We start from the raw sequence: 16,323 nt of genomic DNA on the forward strand, positions 1-16,323 counted from the left end.
GGCGAAACTGATTGGCTTAATGTGATTAATGAAAATAAAACAAACCATTGAACCAACGACAAAAGACCTCCACCCTGACTCAATAAGTTGGAATTGGTTACCAGAGGAAAGAAAATGAAGGGCCAATTTGAGTGGTCATTAATATAATTGTCTATGCATCCGGTGACTTAATGAAGACCAAATGAAAGGGTGGGGAGGCGGGATGCACCAATCGATTCGCCTCCGTGAAAGAATTACGTTTTCCGCTTTGCCGCATTTCCATGTTGTCAGTTTTAAGAAAACAAACTGTCAACGGATACGCTCTATGACGGAAGTCGGCGCAAAATTAAAAATCTTTCTAAATTATTTTGTATTTTATTAAGTTCTGACTTCTGACCAATTTGATTAATAAAATAAAATAAATACTTAATTTGTATGTACATTTTTCATTTGTTTATATACTTTTAAATTTAAATATTCCAAGAAACGATGTGCTAAAAATTAGTTTCGAGTCATATACAATAGCAGTACTACGGATGCATACAAAGGACAATGCATATTTTGGCAGTCCATTGATATTCAAGACAATGCACCTTAATATTCAAATTAGAGGTAATCAATTCATGATTTTTGCTAATACATCAAGATATGATCTCTGAATATCAAGTGCTGCATAAATATCGCATTGAGGCAATAAAAATTCTAAGCGAGTTTAAAAATATTATAATGTCGTATTCTATAGAAAACGATTATTTCAGAGAAACAATTGCCAAAATAACTTTTCATAAAAAAAATTAAGTATTTAAAACGATGACTGTAGCTAAAAACTTTCAACAATAAAAAAAACTTACCTAAAACAATGTCCCTGGCTGAAACGATGCACGCCAAAGTCGCTAGCGCAAAAGTGACAGCGATTGGCAATTTGCGCCAAAACGCCATGGCGCGCTTCATGTTTCACTGAAGTCTAACTCAACTTGTTGGGATCCATTAGCTTCTGGAACAATGAGATGAGCATTTATTTTTTTCTATTTGTGTTTACTTAGCCGTCTGCGGAATCTCTATAATGTTCTTTGTCTTTTGATGTTTTTAAAAGCGCAACTATTTCATGACTTTAAAAAAAATATATTTAAATGGGACGTAAAATATTTTGTTTATATGTTTCGTCCACTACCTGATGACATTCAGAAATGTAGAGTCTTGATAGGTACGCGAAGCCAAAATTGATTTGTCTGTTTAATTTAAGATAACCTGTCAACAAGTTTTGGCTAAGCTTCAAAATGTTAAAATACACTATTTGTTGAAATGATACATTGCTTCGCGGGAAACATCTGTTTCGTGTCCAAAAATAGAGACTCACAGTCATACAATGTGTTTTACGTAACGATCTACATTTTGGTACGTGCGAATTTAGAATTAGCAAAATCTGTAAGAGATAATTACTATTAAGTTTAGACAAATCGATGCCTATAATAAAAAGGAGCTAAGTCTTTAAAGTTGTGTGTATCATAATTCATAATTAATAAACACTTTCAAGTTTTTTATTTCTTCTGACAAACATAATTCGTTAAAATTACTAAGAAAAACTAACCAATAAAATGTTAAACAAAATGCACGTCCGCCGCGAAGCTGTAACCTCTGAAACGTGAAAACTAATAAACGTCGAAATACATTCCCTTAACTACTCGCCCGACGTAATATATACGTTGCTACTTGCTGCAGACGTAAAATATACGTCGCTGCAGATACGATACTCTTTCTCGCCATCTAGCGTAGGGCACAGAGTAGAAAATGTCGTAAAAAGCGCTAACCCGCGGCAAATTTATTCTTGTAAAGTTTCAGTTTGACCATTAAAATATCGGACGCGCCGTTCCGGTGATTGAAGACTTAAAAGCATCTCAATTAAGCACAAATTTGTGTACCAGACCTTATGAAATGGGACAGATTTAAAAGATGCCTGTCGTGAAAACATTTTTACTACGTTCACCGTATGAGTAATTTTAAAATATGCATTGATTTGGATACTCTAGATTCAGAATTTTCAATCTATACTTCCATTAGACACTAATATTATAAATGCGAAAGCGTATCTGTCTGTCTGCCTGTCTGTCTGTATGTTACCTCTTCATGTCTAAAACGTTGAACCGATTTTGCTGAAATTTGGTATGGAGATACTTTGAGTCCCGAGAAGGGGCCTATGATACTTTTTATCCCGGAAAATTGTACGATTCTTTCGTGATAAGTGATTTTCTGCCTGACTAAGTTGCGGGCGTCATCTAGTATGATATAAATAGGCTGAAAGATGAAAGCATTTATAACGAACACAAGACTTCCTTCCGATCTTATAAGTTAACAGAAAGTGAGTCATGTAATGTTCGCATTACCCGTTCCTGCCCCATTTAAATTGTCTGGTATCCGTTTAATATTCTTAACGCCCCGATAACGCGCTAAAAGATTCATAAAGCTTAATATAACCATGTATATCAAGATGAGTAATAGTTCATGTTATATTTAATATTATATTGTACACCACCATCATAGTTTCTCCTACGCTTTTGTCTACGTAATAGTTAGTTAACTTCATTGTTTTCTATCGCTTTATTCTTTAACAAATCATTAAAGTAGTGTACCTACAGCTACTTTAATGATTAATTGTTAAATTTTGTTAAATTTACATCAGCTATAATTATTCTCAGTTAAAAGATTAAAATATCTATTAGATTTCAGTGGCACTTTTATTGAATCTATAACTTTTATATCAGTGGCACAGTTACTGTTTCAGGGGCGCATGCGCGGGTTCGTTGCCTTCGTATAAAATTAAACATTAAATAAACAAAGATATAGGTGAAATATATGAGCCGCTTAATAGAAGGGGTTGCTTTTTTATAAGTTCATTCGAGTTTTTTTATATTCTTTCGGATACATTAAAGAAGATGAATTTTGGATAAATGATAACTTAACATATTTTGTTCTTGTGATAAGCACATTACATGAAGTGCAGAGTATAATTTATTTAACGCTTTAATTACACCAGCGGGGCTAAAATAGTCGCTTTGAAGAATCATAATATGAATCATAATATGATTAATTTTTCTAAAATCGCAAAATGCAACTCTGCTTGCAATTCATTTCTGTATTTTTTACTGATTTGACATTTGTCAGTTTGACAGTTTTGACAATTCATTTGCTGAATTGATTGAAAGGAATTGCTAAATGTGACCATTTTAGCCCTGCTGCTCTGTACAAAATTTTATGCATCAGCATAAACATTTTTGTAGATGTAGCTAGTACTAAATTTCTTTTCTTTCTCTTAAATAAAGACAGAAAAAAGCCAAGTATTTTGACTAGCAATTTTTTCTTCTCCAAAACAAGTAGCGACCCACGAAAACTACCAAAATTATCATGGCAAAAATCCAAAACCACATCTAGTGGTTTCGACAAGCAAAGGTTGATACTCACCTCATCTCCTCAGAGCCAAGCCAAGACTAAAAGAACCGACGACTTGATAAAAGCGTCTATAAGACTTTAGCGTTACTTTTCAAGACCCTCAAACACGTGCCCTCATATATCATACCAAAGGGTTATTTCCAGACGAGGGTAGATTACTTTTTTATTGTTACACAAGAATAGAACTTTCAACGATCCTGTTGATTTATTTTTAGTTTTTAATCTACTTATACTTTTTTCTCTGTGGTCTCCGGTATGACGTGTGGTTAATTGAATGTTTATTTTTAGGTTATGTGTCTCGAGTTACTGATAGAATTGATTTCTCATTTAAGTACTAACTTTACGCTGGATGCTTCATGATTTAAAAATATAATAAGTAATAGTAAGTTTTGCGCTCTTATTTTAATGCAGTTAAATCAAGCTACAGACAGAATGCTATACAAAATAAAGTTGAACTCGTAAAAAAACAAACCAACCATCATAATTCCATCTTTCTAATTAAAACGATAACGTTCCAAATTCAAACAAAAACCAGAGACAAGAGGACAGCTAATAAAGGGAGATCATAGACTAAAGACTAACGAACGTGCGTGTTAATAAAATAAACAATTACACAATAGTCGCAGGACCGACACCAGATGGCGCTCACGGCGGTTTTTTACTATAATATTAGTAAACAGTCCGCATAGGGTGTTGTTTTTTATCATCAAGAAAAATATGATAATTTTAATACGGTAATTTGAAAGGCGCCTACTTGAAGGGGTATGGATATTAACGTGAATTCTGAAGTATGTGCCGTGAACATTTTTATTAGTTTAATAACTTTATTATCAAACCTTCTTTTTTAAAATACGACTTTAAAACTACTGACAATCACTGGAAGAAAATCACATTTTATAGATGCTAGATGTCTTCTACTTCTTGCCCTAATACATAATAATAAATAGAATAATACATACATATAATATTACTAATCCTTGTGGTCAACTTCAATTTTGTGCATTTCAACAAAATTGTTTCAGTAATTTCGGAGCACAGCAAGTAAACATTTCTCTTTACCGTAGATATGACAGCTCTATAGCACGCAAGGGAGAGAGCAACAAATCATAAACATGACAGAATTAGAATTTCTCTAAGCCATAACTAAGCTGTGCAGATTTCAAATAGCTTGTAAATTCTCACCGCATCTCGTATAAGTCTTTAATCCAGTGATCGATATAAATAGCACCTATCAATGTTGTAAATCGGCCCCGGGTCATTTGTAAACAAATCACGGTGGGACAGACCGCAACGACACCGCAATATCTACATTCGTTATGTCAATAATGGTTAATCTGGTATTTACGATACACATTTAGATCGTACAAACATTTGCGTATTTTGAATTCCAATGATTTGTTGGTCTTTTTTTAAGCGCAATTTGCAATGTGCATCGATTTTGTTCGGATCCCTGGCATAAATTAAAAAAAAAACATTTAAAATTCGAACACTAATTGCTGGAACCATGCATTTGGATTATGGCCGTAAATAAAATCAAATTTAAAATTCGAACTTTGTCTATGATTGAAAGTTTGAAACAATGAGCTATTGGTTATTGCACATTCGTCCGTTCAACCGGCTCGCGGCGAATTCGGATTTGTACAACATCCTGTGGAAGCGCACGTGTTCTAAACTTCCTGCACCTAGCTAATGGCGTAGACAAAGATGCAGTTTAAATATGGAACGCTCGTTCCCGCCTTTTTCTATTATTACGTTCAGCGACATTGCCGTTTCAATTTAGATTTAGAGGTATTGTAGGCGGTTATTTATATTTTATACTGGTTTCTTCTTTGATTATAACGCTACAAATAACTTTTCAAAGGATGGAATATTTTTAGATTTGCATATTATGCACTTATGGTGCACAGATAAAAAACGAGACATGGGCATATATTATCACAGAACATGAAGTTTTCGCCGCCAGCCCACGCGAGTCATGCGCCCATAAATAACAAACATTCATCTATAAACGACTTACAAGATTGATTTATTTTTTAGACCGTAGACGCCCTCACTCTGCATTATGGTTTTGAAACTCACTTTCGTTTTTTGTTTAGTAAAAACGAAAGGAGGTTAAATAAATTGACCTGAGTAATTAGCATTTGTACTTTTTATTTTAACTGAGTCCCAAAAAGTAGAAGATTGTATTATAGAAGATTGAACAACTGGTATTTTTCTTACTACACATAATTTAGTATTTATCTGGTATTTAATGTAGTAACTAAACAAAATTCACAAAAAAAGAGAGCTTATAAGAGTATTTTTAGCAAGAAGTATGCATAACATAAAAAATTACGTGCTCTATAAGAAACTTTTAAAACTATACAAAATAGTCGGAGCTTAACTCTATGAGTAGTCTGCGCCAGGCCTAATTTTTAAAAGGATTGCCACTCGAGGATAGAGTGCTCATTGTACAGACATTGTCTGTCATGACAAGGACTTTAAGTACTTTAACATCTTGTACTTATTTAAAAGACAAGCGAGTACTATCGAGTATTGACTACCCTCAAAACTCAGCTCAAGATAGATATTATGTATACTTACAGAAGTATACCTATTATGTAGTGTATGCTTTCATACGCCTTTTGTCATAACTAAAGTATATTCGCACAAGCACATACAATACACACACATCCGCATCAAAGTACGCTATTATACAGTGTGTAACAAAAATAAGTGATAATACTTTAGGGTGTGTACGTGTTCCTTGTAGAGTTCACTGTGAAAGTAGCAGCTCTGAAAGACGAAAAATTTTTTTCACTTTTGTATGGGCAACGGCCCGAGCGTCACGAGTTTCCCCATACAAAAGTGAAAAAAATTTTTGCTCTTTCAGCGCTGCTACTTTCACAGTGAACTCTGAAAAGTATTATCACTTATTTTTGTTACACCCTGTAGTATGACTTATGAGCGATGTCTATATACGGTAGTACATATTTCCTACTCTAACCCTGAGCGATATTTACTTTAACTGAAGACACTCAAACATGTAACAATATACTGTGTTGTGTCTATCAAAGTCGCCGCAGCACTAGTTGAGAGACCTTAATAAAAAGAAACAAAATTAATTTCTTCTTAAAATATTATTATCATAATATCGTCCTAATAATATTGCGATCAAATCTACAACAAGAGGATTTTTTTTAATTTCTATTAACATTATTATGATAAATTCAATAAAACAATCGTGAAGCTCAAAGAGAAAGAACAAAAAATTCCAAGGAAACGTTTACTAGGAATATCAGTAATTTATAGCGTTTGTGTTGCGACTACACAATATTATGTTGCGATTGTATTCCCGTAATCTTAGGTTTAGAGGTCGCGCAGACTAGAGACTTTGTAACTTTCGATAGTTTCACGTAAACTATCGAAAGTTGCAAAGTTACTGATTTTTTCTTATAATTTAAAAGATGACGCCTGCAATTCATTTGCGCCAAAATTGGTTGATCGCGCGGCACCCGTACATTTTTCCGGGATCATAATATGTCCTTTCCCGGGACTCAAAGTATCTCCATACCAAATTTCAGTAAAATCGGTTCAATGGTTTGGGCGTGAAGAGATAACAGACAGACACACTTTCGCATTTATAATAATATTATTTTATACAGTATGGATGAGTATAAACTTCTTCGTCAAAATACATAATAATATAGTTTCGATAGCGAAATTTCTTGGTATGGTGTTATGGAGTTTTTGTCAAAATCAGCATTGAATTTATGAACGCTTTTAACGAAAGCTCTCTCAATAGCTATGTCCACACTATGCACTTTCATCTTCAATTTTCGTCATCTTCTTTCATTCAACTTTCGTATTGGCGCATTCTATAATTGAAAGCGTCAACGAACGCAACGCCAACATTGTAATTTTTGGTCAGTTGCAGTGTCTGTTAGCTTATTGTAACATGTGCGATGAGAACATTTTACTGGGTGGAATATGTGTGCCTTATTTGATCATAAAAAATTCCAGAAAAAAAGAACAAAGCGAAAGTTTTGGATACGGTCAGAGCGCATGCGTCGCAAAAAAAGGCACAGTGTGGACATAGCTATTACAGTCGTATGTTGCCAAATTTGTTTTTGTTACTACTAACTAATCAGATAATGATGAAAATATGGCATAATCCTTGACATTATATTATTTTAAATACATTTTCAAATATCATTATCTTCCGTTTCATACAAAAGTCTCCGGTCTGCGCGGGCGCAGTTAATAAGGATTATTAATTTCATTCCCGTTTGTTCAGTGATTTATATTCACAATTGCTTCAACTGTAGCTTTGACAAGGCAAGATGAAGTTCTTTACAATTTGAGCTTTAATAAGGAAACTTAGTGCCGTGGAAAATCTATTACTGAATATACAAGACGTAAATTATTACAATCAGTAGAGAAGAATAAGAAATGATGAAGTACTATAAGAGTAATTGATTTATAGGCATAATGATCTACGTAATTTTGTCGCTTTACGTCAAGCTCAGACAGGTCACAATTATTATTAACATTGACTGGACATAACGTGGCCAAATAATTTCTCTAATGGTGGTACACTGTAGCGTTTAAAAAGACTATTGTAATTTATACAGGGTGTTCTTGAAAGAAAGGGTTGACTTCCAAAACCACGGGACTGACTAGTGACTCTACGGCTGGTATAAATAGTCAGTACCGTACTTAAGATGCGACCCGGTCTCAAGACGCGGTTCGGCTCTGTGAATGGTCCAAATTTTGACAGCCAACCAATCACAGCGCCTGAACCGTGTCTTAAGACCGAGATGCATCTTGAGTACTGACTATTCATACGGGCCTACGTCAGAACTCTACTTAAAAACTGACTGATTGGAATACACTGAAATGCAATTTTGACAAACTGGATTGGAATATCATAAACCGGCCTAATAGCCTAAAAACTTGCGTTTTGCCTTGAAAACGCTGCTGTTTTCCATCCATGGAGTCTGCGCAGTCTTCCCCAAATGTTATGTGCGGACGATGGATTTAGTATTCACAACATCTATTCTCGTACGCGTATTATTTATTACTTTACGTACTTTGTGATTAACCTGAAAAGAGGTTTTTAGGTTATTTTTTTTATCGTTTTAAAATAACCACCACTATTGATGTTATAAATACGAAAGGGTAAGTCTGCCCGTCTGTTAGCTCTGCGCGCACGGCTAAACAGATTTTGATGAAATATATTGAGATACTTTGAAAGACGAGAAAGGACAAAGGATAGTTTTATTGCTGAAAAACGAACGATATGATTTCTGGCCTAGTCATTTAAAAATTTATATATTTATTTAAAAAGCTTTAAAAGTACTAATTTTAGGTTTTTAAGGGTTTCATGAAAGTCTCACGGAAAATTTTCTTTCTTTTTAATATGTTCGTTGAGTCTATCATTTATAATGGTATTTTTGCTACACACCGTACAAAAAACCTTATGATTTATGAATGTTCAACAAATAGCCCCCATAGAAATCTAACCCGCGTGTATAAAATCGGAAATATATTATAATTGACCCTAATATACCATTCAGAATTCCAAAATCGACGCAATTGTGAAAAAAAATGTATAATGTTTCTAAAGTATTGTTAGCTTTCCCGCCCTACGGACTATTGTCAAATCTATGTTAAACGATATTTAGTAGCTAGTGATGGGCATTATGTAATCAAATGTCGATAATTTTCTGCGACATTACAATATCACACAAAAGTATTAAACACCGTTATTTTGAGTTAGCTTCACAAGGATCGATTGACAAGCGTGCGCCCGACCGCGCGGTTTGGCAGCTGCATCGCGAGATTACAAGCAAATGTATGTAACGATTTATTTAATTAGCGGCGCGGTCGCGCTGTCTTTTACACACTTTTGTAACCTCGTGATGAAGCCGCATAACCGCGCGTTATATACCGCGCGGACGAATATAAATCCAGCCTTAGAGAGAAATAACTATACTGTAGTACCTATTGATAGTGAAATTGGACACGATAAGAACACGCTTAGCCGTTGTCCTAAGGCCAAAGTCGATACAAGACAGTCGATAAAGTTGTACATACGTGATTACTTAGTAAGGAAATAGTGTTAAAAGATAACGGATTTCGGATTAAAACGAATTAATTTTCTAGATATTTTATTATATTCAGTTTTAGACCAATTATGTATTTTAGTGAATTTAGCACAATACTATTTGAAGTCTATTTCTCGGAATTATTTATTTTATAACGCACGAAATTCCTCCGTTTAAAATATTGTACGTAAGTATTTTTCCTCGTTTTTGCATTTCATATGCAAAATCAAATATACTCAGCAAATAATTTTCTCAACCCAATTTCGAGTGTCTTGGCCGGAGCCCAAAATACCTCATCTCCATTACTTACACCCCATTATTTACAATCGAATGCGATGCGTAAAAATAATTAATGTCACATTTATCGATATTAAGTATCCAACACTAGGGGCCTAATATTTATTCAAAATGGCTACTGAACACGTGGTGCGAATACCTGAGCAGTAGAAATATCGATGTTTTGGACACAACTGCACAAAATATAATATTAAACACTTATGTAATGTGTTTAATATTATAATATAATGTCGTGGTCTCCATTTTATTTAGTAACATTAATTACAAAACGGTATTTAATAAATACTGTTTTTCACAAAATAATGATGTTCCTATTTTTATCGATAAATTGAGGTAACGGTAAGTTTCAGTATTTTTTTACAATATTGACAAGTATTTTTTTCGTTATCTTTAATAGGTACATGTCTTTCTTTATTTATTACAATAAATAAATTGTAATCCTTATACCTAAACCCTACTACAAGTCTACTTCTATTTGTACAACAGATAGTATAATGAGTTCATCTTTTATTTTGTCTTACATTAGCATATGGTTCCTATCCTTATCTTTTCTCAATAAAATTCCATTAGGAAATGGCGTACTCCTACGCAACTGAACAGATAATGCAATACATAATGGCAAACACACGTAATTAACAATGAATATATTCAATAATAATGATTTATCCGTAACGAAAATTAGCATAGTTTTTTTTATAGATAGGTTAAGGATTTGGAAACAGAATGTGGAAACAGAATAAATATATAAATTCTACAAAAAATAAATGTAAATAATATAATCACTAGGCAGTTACAGCTGTAGAGAAGAGCAATAATAATGAGTGCTTTTATTAAATTATAAATAGTAAGTTAAGCTAGCTTAACTATAAAGAAAAAGGTTTTTTTTATGTAATAAGGGGGCAAACGAGCAAACGGGTCACCTGATGGAAAGCAACTTTTATCGCCCATAGACACTCGCAGCTTCAGAAGAGCTGCAGGTGCGTTGCCAACCTTTTAAGAGGGAATAGGGTAATAGGGGAGGGGTAGGGTAGGGAAGGGAATAAGGGAGGGTAGGGAAGGGAATAGGGTAGGGAATTGGGCCTCCGGTAAACTCACTCGCTCGGCGAAACACAGCGCAAGCGCTGGTTCACGCCGGTTTTCTGTGAGAACGTGGTATTTCTCCGGTCGAGCCGCCCCATTCGTGCCAAAGCATGGTTCTCCCACGTGCAAGGCTAGCTTTTTATCACACAAATAACTTACAAAATTTACTGCTGTCTTCAATATGGACGTAGGCAATAAAATATTAATTTTCCTTTAATATTCCCCTTTAAAAATTATAGACTATCACATAAAAATATGTTGGTACAGATTACTCGTTAATATAGTATGATGAATCGTGATATAGCCAGCCCTTTGAAAATCGTAGCCAGTATATTATATCAAACGTTCCCGTGAATCGTGATGTATGATATTCGTTGCGCTCAAAAATAAATATCAAGGCTAGGAAATCCGCCGAGACGTACTTTTAGATTTATATGTTGTGTGGTTTCTGCGATAAATTTCAATCCCGGTGATAGTTCTAATTAATAAAACGTCGTAAATGTATTAAATATGTTTTCTTACAACACATATAAAATGTCTTTGAAAAATAAAAAGCTTTCTAGAATTTTATGTTTTGAAGAAAATTTGTTTTTGATATCGGATTAATATTTAATAGTTTAATACATCGAAACGCTTAGAGCAGATGTTTTGTTTATTTGAAAACATTTTTATCGATAGCAAACTATCTATCGAAGAACAACACTATATGAGAGCATGAGACTATTTGTTTCGCCTGACTTTGTTATATTTGACGAATTTAATTTAATCACAGAATCGAGAAATAAAAAGCATGAAGAAAAGATAATATGTGATCAATTGTTAATTACCATACCCAGATAGTACTAGAATCTGGTCCTAGAAGAAAATTATACTAGGACTAGAATCTAGACGACACCTGCGACTCCATTGCTCCAAAATTCGTTTATAAAAAAATTAAATAAATAATAACCATACATTTTTCCGGGACAAAAAATAATTTTATTCCGGAAATAATTACGGTTCTCCTATGTCCTTTCCCGGGACTCAATGTCCATACCCAGCAAAATCGGTTCAGCGGTTTGAAAGGTACAGACAATAAGTAAGACAGACATACTTTCCCATTTATTATATTAGTATGGATAGTATATACGACTCTTTTCTCTTACGGTGGGTTGCAACAACTTACTTTAACTATAACTGTAACTTTAACTTTAACTACAATGCAAAATGTCAAATCTTTGGTTAAAGTTAAAAATGGACGCCATTAAGACGCCATATTTAACCATAACCATAGAGCTCGACAAGACTTTAAATGCACGTGGCGAAAAAGGAACTAACGCTGTCATCATATAAAAATGCTATTTTTAACAGTTCTCCTTTACCAGCAGCGCCCCCGCCCACACAGAATTTGACAGGAGACGTTGCTGGTCCGACAAGGCTTTATAAGATAAAGCCTTGTCGGACCAGCAACGTCTTCTGTCAAATTCTGTGGTCAAAGTTAAGGTTAAAGTTAAATTAGCCTAAACTATAACCATAACTTTAACTTTAACCACGCCTCTGGTGCAACCCAACCCATGCCAACTGAAGTATTTTGTTAAGTGCCTCGAGCACTCTTGTAATAGTTAACTCATCTAAGCCCACATACTCCCCGCCCCTATGCTGAATTAACCTATATCACTGATCTAGAAATCACTGGATTTACACCTACACTTGAAGTAAAACGGTCAGGGGTCAGATTCTCAAGTATCGTATCGAAATGCATTATGTATGCAATCGAAGCAATATTCGAAGTACAATAATCGGGATTGTACTGTGTCGCCCGTCTACGACTATTTACGTAATTAACTATTTTGTAATCTGTGATTTTAGTACAGGGAAAAAATATAAGTTCTATCACGGAAAAATGTACGGTTCCCGCGCGCTACGTGAACGAAGTTGCGGGAATCTAGTAAGTTATAGTGCTACCAGTTACCACCTACCGTGATATTTGAATGGATGTTTGTTTTCCAAAGCTGTTAATAAGTAAACTATTTAACCGTCTACTTCATAAGCGATATCCGTTAATTGTTTATTTTTAACCGCTGCTCTTCCGGACTGCAAAGAGCTTTTTTTTTTATGCAGCTAGTGGTCAAAAGTCAGTTTACCATTTGTAATGGTTCTGTGGCGGTAGTGGTACCCACAATTCGTCTATTATTCCTGCATCGTGCTATCGAATTTTTCTGAGCGCGTCGGTATATATACGACACCTATCTCGCGGGCTCCGGCCTGACAGAGCATAACACCTCGCTCGGTCGGAACTCGGAAGATCTTCCTTTAGCCGCCACGCACATAATATTATTCCCACAATTCACTGCAAAAAATTTTTCTAAGACTTTGCTGTTTTTTTAGGAATTAACTAGATAACGCCTCGCTACTCCATGTCGCCAAAATTTGTTTATCCCGCGAGAACCGTAAATTTTTCAGGATAAAAAATATTCTATATCCTTTCCCCGTTCCCGAGACTCAAAGTATATCCATGTCAAATTTCAAATTTGAACAAACCTTGTAACTTACCTACCTCCTCGTCTGGCTTATCTATACTAATAATATTATAAATGCGAAAGTATCTCTGTCTGTCTGTCTGTCTCGCTTTCACGCCAAAACTACCGAACCGATTGTAATGAAATTTTGTAGTCTAAAGCCTGAGAAAGGACATAGGCTACTTTTTTACTGGAAAAAAGCGTTGTAAGGGGGTGAAAATGCGTAAATTTGTTCAAATTAAGTTAGTTCTACAAAAATTATAATGGATGGCGCCGTGCGTCTCCTACATCGCGCTAACGCTTGATCAAAAGTCTTTCTATAAGAGGTGGTATTATCATGCATTCGACTTTCGATTTTTTTCGATTGTAATTTATTTTTTACGTTATTTAATAACTCAGGACTTTATTTATGCAGTGACGTAACCTTAAACCAATCAATGATAAATATTTATGGGTAAAGTTGTGTGATTGGGGGGCTAAATAAGCTTAAAAATTTGGCATAAAATATAAAGTTTTATTAAAAAAAATTGAAATATTATGTGCACACTGCACAGCTGTTTGTTTAGATTTAAGGGGTACCAGGGTTTTTTTTTATAAAAGCTTTTGACGCCAATTTTGTTGACATCGCGCGCTATAAACTAAAGTCCACGCGGACGAAGTCGCGGGCAACAGCTAGTATAGCTATACATAGAATCCACATTTTTCATTGCAAATAATTTTCGCGGTCGTAAAGCCTCCATTTATGCAAAAAAACGAGAGTTTTCAAATTGTTACTAAACCGCTTCATCTAAGTATTCATCTAGAATTTGCATTGATAACTCTAGAGCTTAGAGAAGTTGATTCCTAGGTAGATGGGGGGCCTACGTAGTTTGGTCGCGTTACGTACAACCCAGCTGACAGATCACAATTAACCACAGTATAGCAATATTAGTCCCTATGTCATATTGCTATACTGTGCAATTAACATTGAATTGACATTCTCCGACCAAAGGACGTTGGTCTGTCAACTGTCTAGGGATCAATTTCCTCGATGGTACATCTGTCTATCAGGGGCTGATGATGCTGAGTGTAGTGTTTATTTCCCGAGAGCAATTTGGTATCTAAATATAATGATGACCGCGCATGTAGCCCTGAGTTTAACCTTTCCGCGTTTCAACTATACAATATCTCTGAGCACTAGTAGAAACAAAGATGAAAGAACGTCACTACTCACTACTAGAGGGACAGAAGAGAGATTATATTATACAGAAAACATGACGTAGAGAAAGGACATAACTAAATGACTATTTGCGTTAATTTACTTAGGTGGATTTAAAAGTTACATTTTTGCTTGTAGTAAAAAAGCTAAGTTTATATACGGTTACCACCCAGTTATTTTGGTTATGTTTGGTTCAATAGTTTTGTTAAGTACATCTTTGGTCTACAGTTTAAATCGCAAGTACGAAAATTATAAAACTTTTCATGGTTTGAAATAATATTTAAAAACATTGAAATAAAATTACGATTTTTGCAGCTCCTATATTCTATTTATAATATTATACTTTTACAATCTCCATCGGCATTTACTTTTCAAGTAAAGCGGCCATTTTAATTTGAATAACGAATGAAATATTCGCGGCTCGTACACAACATACTTTTTTTCACTGCGTTTCTGAGAAGGCCTATTCTGGATGCATCTCGCATCGATCCTGGGGACGCGAGCGAATCGAATTACAATGTCGCGATAGCATCGTGAGGGTGTGAGGTGCGACACTGTTGTGAACAATATCTCTATTCGTTGTGTTGACAGGAAGAGAGATTAAATCTGGGCCCACCGCGCTACGCGAATTAAAAGTGTTATGGAGTAAAAATGTTCACACATTTTCTAGGTAGGTAGGTGTGAATTATATTACAAACGATGTTAACATACAATTATTGAATACTAGACGTAGCCCGCAACTCTGTTGCGCCAAAATTCGTTTATCGCGCGGGAACTGTACATTTTTCCGGGATAAAAACTATCCTATCTCCTTTCTCGGGACTCAAAGTATCTCCGTGGCAAATTTTAGCAATATCGGTTCAGCGGTTCGCGCGTGAAGAGGTAACAGACAGATACACTTTCGCATTTATAATATTAGTATGGATTACTAAATGGTTTTCTCTACTTAGAATCCCAAGGGACCGTTGCGTTTTAACACGATTAAAAGTAACGTACGCGTACCTTTGTCCAAATAAACCACACAGACAAATAATATCCGAGTCCGATTTCACCAAAATTAATACAGTACTTTTAAACAAACATTACTTCTTCTCAAATAGTAGTTTTTTAGTTTTTCTCTAACAAAGTTTCTAGTCTCTAAATTTCGTAAATCGTATCACCATTTTGGCTGTAGAACCTAGACGCATACTTAGCTTTTTGTTATGTGTCATGTTGTAAACTACATTATCAATATAATATCAAAGCGACATATTTTTCTGGTATAAAAATATAGCACAAAAAAGCGTCGCCTGCAATATATTTCAATCTGATAAGATTTCGTTCGAATCCGAATGTTGTGTATAAATCATACCACTACCCACATATTATATCCACGGGTTTTAATGAACTGCAACGATATATAGGGTGTAACAAAACTAAAGAGTTCTCTGTAAAAGTAGCAGCGCTAAAAGACCACATTTTTTCACTTTTGTATGGGGAAACATTGACGCTTGGGCGTTTGCCCATACAAAAGTGAAAAAAATGGTATTTCAGCGCTGCTACTTTCAAAGTGAACTCTCTACAAGGAACACATACACACCCTAAAGAACTATTATCACTTACAATGCTCCCAAAGTGATAATGCGCATAGAAATTTTCGTAATTTTTCGGCAACGGTCGTAATTCCCGAGCGTCGGAAGACGTCGCTGCAAGCGCTGTTTTAAACTTAACTTTAAGAAAAACAGCGCTTTGCAGCGAC

At 34.9% G+C, this 16,323-nt stretch overlaps 1 protein-coding gene across 2 annotated transcripts in view; it reads right to left on the reverse strand.

Annotated features, from left to right (window-relative positions):
• Positions 1-16,323, reverse strand: part of LOC121735814 (fibroblast growth factor receptor homolog 1-like) — an 80,338-nt gene that overhangs the window by 46,443 nt on the left and 17,572 nt on the right. For both annotated transcript variants that reach the window (XM_042126776.1, XM_042126777.1), the window contains exon 2: positions 831-973. In XM_042126776.1, coding sequence (XP_041982710.1) covers positions 831-930 — 100 coding nt within the window. In that variant the 5' untranslated portion in view covers positions 931-973. The remainder of the gene's footprint in view (positions 1-830; positions 974-16,323) is intronic.

The sequence above is a fragment of the Aricia agestis genome, chromosome 18 (assembly GCF_905147365.1).
Source record: "Aricia agestis chromosome 18, ilAriAges1.1, whole genome shotgun sequence".
In the NCBI taxonomy this organism is placed as follows: Eukaryota; Metazoa; Arthropoda; class Insecta; order Lepidoptera; family Lycaenidae; genus Aricia; species Aricia agestis.